Below are 5,241 nucleotides of genomic sequence, written 5' to 3' on the forward strand. Positions count from 1 at the left end.
TTAAAGTTTGCCAGTGTCCGAATTAAGACACTATTAGCTAAGATGAAAATAAAGATACTTTGATTTTACGCATGTCGTCTTGCGTGCCCAAAAGAGACTAAATAATCGAACGGAAAGGTAAACATTTGTCTGGTCGTTGTGACAGGAAGGACGTGTACACGACCGGCTGGAGCTTCATTAAGTGTTTACGTTGAGAACAGCAGTTCGCCCCCTAAGTCAAAGCACGACAAATGTCCATGACCCGAAAACCGTATACCTCTCTGCGTCGATAAAGCAGAGCAACATGAGAAGTAGTAATCAGAATGAGCAGAGATGGATATCCAGTCTTATAATACATAAAATATCGACGAGCAACAGAAACGGGTGCAGCAGCGAAAGAAAAATAAGAATTGCTTCCAAACACGTTGACAGGCAAAGCATTCCACCCGACTTCGTCTTCTACTAAACACCCACTATATAAGATAACAAGTTAATAATTGGTCAGAATTTTATTTTATTTTCTTAACAATTTGATAAGGGCTAAATACTAATTGCAGACATTTAACCTGCTGATCACATAAGGGTAACGATTTCAAATTTTTTTTTAAGCCGATTTTGTATATATTTCACGTTATTGTTTCCCTTAAAAACATTTTGTAACAATAATCAGAAGGGCTTAATAACATTTTAGTGTGAGCAAAAAATGTTACTTTGAAGTATGTAGCCGACGACACCAACTAAATCTTAAATAGTTTTTTATCTGCACAATAATACTATTTATAAGAAGTAACATTTATTCTTAATTAATTATTTACATATAAGTTTGTTCTAGTGATGACAATAAAAAACCCAAAATGGATTACAAATATTAAATACTTAGCGAATTCCAATTTTACTATTTATAACAAGTAACATTTATTCTTAATTAATTATTTACATATAAGTTGGTTCTAGTAATGACAATAAAAAAACCAAAATGGATTATAAATATTTTATACTTAGCGAATTCCAAACAAGTTTTGTTATGAGTTTTTAATTACTGTTATGGAATTCGTAACCTGAGACAAGGACTTGATGGCTGTCCAAACAAAAAAAAATTACATAAGGTTTTCCAAAAGTAACCTTAGAGACAAAAATATCCTCTAGATGTTGATAACTTATTTTAATCGACGTATAAGGAAAACTTATATATTTTTGTGAAATCCAATTCAAAAAAAATACATAAAATACAAAAAATAATACATACATCACATAATATATAAGAAAATTTGTAATAACTATTAGAGCTCAAAAAGTAATGTTGGTAACGTTGAAAAATAAATTAAATAAATTTCCCGCAGCACTCGTACAAATCAGAATTCTTTTTGCTGAAATGTTGATGTATTTTTTCTCCGCCTTATAATCTCATTATTTTAATAGTTTATGGGCCCTTTGATTAGCAACAGCTATTCGCGCTTCATTGGATTCACCCTGGAAAGAAATGCAAAAGCATATTATTATTATTATTGAATTATTCATTGGGTATACAATTTGAAAACCATAAAGTGGACATATTTGTGGGAAATCAATTATTTGTTGGGGTCCCCAAGCACCAACTTCTCTCTCTTGTGGCTGACTTCAGGGTCCCCAAGCAACCAATTCTCTATCTCTTGTAGCTGACTTCAGGGTCCCCGAGCAACAAATTCTCTCTCTTGTGGCTGACTTCAGGGTCCCCGAGCAACAAATTCTCTCTCTTCTGGCTGACTTCAGGGTCCCCGAGCAACCAATTCTCTCTCTTGTGGCTGTCCCCAAGCAAACATTCTCTCTCTTGCGGTCGACTTTCGGGTCCCCAAGCACTGAATCGATCTCTCTCGCTCGTGGCTGACTTCAGGGTCCCCAGGCACCCTATTCTCATTTCAGGTAACCCAACCCGTGCTGGTCCTATCGAGCAGCTGGACGGCTCCCGAGACCAGGTATTCTAAGCGTAAGAAGGAAACGAAGTCTGCAAGAGCGGCATCCCGCCAAACCGGTGAATTCGTTAGTTGTTAATAAATTGTCAAGATACTTACTGAAATAAAACCTAGTTCTAATTCAATTACTAAGTAATTCCCCACGACTTCTACTCTGGGCTGGGTCGGAACTCTCTTTCAGCAACCACGCCTGACACAAACAAATTCTTGTGACGATTCCTGGCCATCCCTGAGCCACCCGACAACGACGAACCGTCACAGTGGCGCCCGAGCAGGTTAAAGGGGTTGCAAGAGATAAACCGACACCAGCGGAGTAATGTCGAGCTGGGTATATCTGGCACCAAAGAGCGAACTAACGAAATACACGGAAGAGTTCGGATTAGGAACGGCAGAAAAAAGTGAAGACTTAAGACTTGGCAGCGTTCGCCAAAAAAAATGGATCATACGGAAACGGTCAGACAAAGACTCGCAGAACTGACAGAAAAATATAGGAGAGGAAACAATTCCGGCGATCGTGGTAACCAGGGAAAGGGAGGAGATAATGGACACCAAAGGAGCAAGTCGAGGGGACGAAACGGAAGGAAAGACAGAAATAAAAATGGAAACAGAAGTCATAGACCGGGTACGCGGATGGGGCATCCGGTACCAAGGAACAACAAACCCACTGGAGTTCCTAAGCAAAATGGAACAGTGGGCAGGCGGATACGGAATACGGAAGGACCAGCTGATACAGACGATGCCATTCATCGTGGAGGGGATCGCGAGTTATTGGTGGAACACCACGCCGAGCAGGATCGTAACATGGACTCAGCTGAGAACAGAGCTTCTAGAATACTTTTTGCCGCCGAGGTATGAGGAACAGTTGGAGAATCAGATTGCACAGATGAAACAGAGAGAAACGGAGCCCGTAAGAGAATACGCAATGGGGCTACGAAAACTGATGCAATTCACGAAACTCTCAGAAGAGGCCAAACTGGACCGAGTGTACAAAAACAGCAGGAGCAAGATAAAGCTGTACGCTAGGAGGGCAGGATTCAAATCGTTGACAGAGTTCCTCAAAATAGCGGAGGAAGTAGAAGAAATAGAGGCAGAGGACCGGACACAGAGGACCGGACACAGAAGCGAGATAAGCAGAAGCAGATATCAAGATCTGAAAATGGCAAATGGTGTGGAACCCGAGCAGAAATAACAATGGCCAACGGAGCAACGCAGAAGGCGAGAGGAGAATTCGCAGCAGAAATCCAATTTGGAGGAAGAGCGTTCAGGAGAAGTGTTAGGAATGGACTTTCTAGCCGGGGCACGCAGAACGCTGAGTTATGCAGGCTTGGGGCTAGAGATAAGAGCAGCCGGAGACAAAGTGGACCAACCGGAGACAAAAACGAATACCAGGGACTTGGGTGTAGTCCAGTATGGAGAGGGAAAATGGAATGAGGTAGCAGCACAGGACAAGTTGAAAGCAATAGAGGTCACGGACACCTGGATCAAAGAGAAGTACAAGGGATCACAGCAGAAAAAATCAAGGAAGACGCGGACGAAAGTGGCAGTAAAAGACCCGAACAAACGGAAAACAAAGAGGATATACATTGGAGACACTAGGCCGAACGGAGGAACAAATACAATAAAGAACGAACACGAAAACATGGACAAGTTCGCGGAGGCAGCGCTGAGAGTCCGCAAAAAGCATGCAAAGATAGCAGCAGCGCAGACTATGGCGAAATTAGTAGAGCCGATACAGATGGCGGGAGCCGCACGAAAGCGGACGGCACCGGCGAAGAGGAGGGGCAACATGAAGACCCCGGCACCGCAAACAACCAGTAACACCCGGTCAGGGCAGGGCAACGAAGGGAGCAGCCAAACCATAAGGGCTTTAGCCAGAATCGCCCGGGATAGCCGAGCAGCCCGGGATATACTAGAGGTCCATGAGGAGGAGCACAGCGACAAAGGATGGACACGACCAGAAGGAGCGGGAATATCGAGAACGGCAAGAGACAGTATCAAGGAAAAGCTAGCAGGAAAAAGAATTGGAAGGCAGCAGCGATGGCTGATAAAGGATGGGGAGACAACCTGGCGAGTGGTGTCGAATAGGGGAAACTACGTCACGATTCAATACCACTAAAATCCATGACCGGGGGGGAGTGTGACGCTGCGCGCACAATAGAAGCATGTAATTTCAAATTCAAACCGAGAACGCGCGCGCGCCAACGATCGCGCATATAGGGGCACACTAGACTGAGAGAGATGGTCACACTTAGCCCGGTAAATCCCACAGACGACGGGCACACTAAATCTCGCCGAGCCCTATATAAGACGGGCCACGGGCCATGGAAAGGCACTTAGCTGCCAACCGTCTAAGGGTGCAGAGGCATCTCCCCAGTGGTGGTAAGCAGCAAAGTCACTTTTTTGGGTGGACTAGATCATTCGATCAAAGTCCGCTTCTATACATTGTAGTTAGTTCCCGCACTACTTCCTCCTCCCTCTAACCTTCCCGGCGTGCCGAGCTGAAGGTATCCCTAGGAGACGGCTGATTTTAGGATCACACCTTCTTACAGCACGGTTCACCGGCTGACTTCTCTCTTGCGGCTGACCTCAGGGTCCCCAAGCACCAACTTCTCTCTCTTGCGGCTGACCTCAGGGTCCCCAAGCACCAACTTCTCTCTCTTGTGGCTGACTTCAGGGTCCCCAAGCAACCAATTCTCTCTCTCTTGTGGCTGACTTCAGGGTCCCCGAGCAACAAATTCTCTCTCTTGTGGCTGACTTCAGGGTCCCCGAGCAACAAATTCTCTCTCTTGTGGCTGACTTCAGGGTCCCCAAGCAACCAATTCTCTCTCTTGTGGCTGACCTCCGGGTCCCCAAGCAAACATTCTCTCTCTTGCGGTCGACTTTCGGGTCCCCAAGCACTGAATCGATCTCTCTCGCTCGTGGCTGACTTCAGGGTCCCCAGGCTCCCTATTCTCATTTCAGGTAACTTAACCCGTGCTGGTCCTATCGAGCAGCTGGACGGCTCCCGAGACCAGGTATTCTAAGCGTAAGAAGGAAACGAAGGCTGCAAGAGCGGCATCCCGCCAAACCGGTGAATTCGTTAGTTGTTAATAAATTGTCAAGATACTTACTGAAATAAAACCTAGTTCTAATTCAATTACTAAGTAATTCCCCACGACTTCTACTCTGGGCTGGGTCGAAACTCTCTTTCAGCAACCACGCCTGACACAAACAAATTCTTGTGACGAATCCTGGCCATCCCTGAGCCACCCGACAACGACGAACCGTCACAAGCTAAAAAGTAGCAAGGGGCTGCAAGTCGTACTTAAGGGCA

General features: G+C 45.0%; 1 protein-coding gene across 1 annotated transcript; it reads left to right on the plus strand.

Moving 5' to 3' along the window:
• The first annotated feature begins 2,469 nt into the window (after window positions 1–2,469).
• Window positions 2,470–3,117, plus strand: LOC123037895 (activity-regulated cytoskeleton-associated protein-like). Its single transcript, XM_044460723.1, has one exon. It carries the CDS (start codon window positions 2,470–2,472, stop codon window positions 3,115–3,117), a length of 648 nt encoding a protein of 215 aa, XP_044316658.1.
• The last annotated feature ends 2,124 nt before the right edge of the window (window positions 3,118–5,241 follow it).

This window comes from Drosophila rhopaloa, unplaced genomic scaffold, assembly GCF_018152115.1.
Source record: "Drosophila rhopaloa isolate 14029-0021.01 unplaced genomic scaffold, ASM1815211v1 contig_207, whole genome shotgun sequence".
In the NCBI taxonomy this organism is placed as follows: Eukaryota; Metazoa; Arthropoda; class Insecta; order Diptera; family Drosophilidae; genus Drosophila; species Drosophila rhopaloa.

Excerpts from the sequence above, each read along its gene's own strand:
- LOC123037895 (XM_044460723.1), top strand. The coding sequence starts at position 2,470 with ATGGACACCAAAGGAGCAAGTCGAGGGGACGAAACGGAAGGAAAGACA.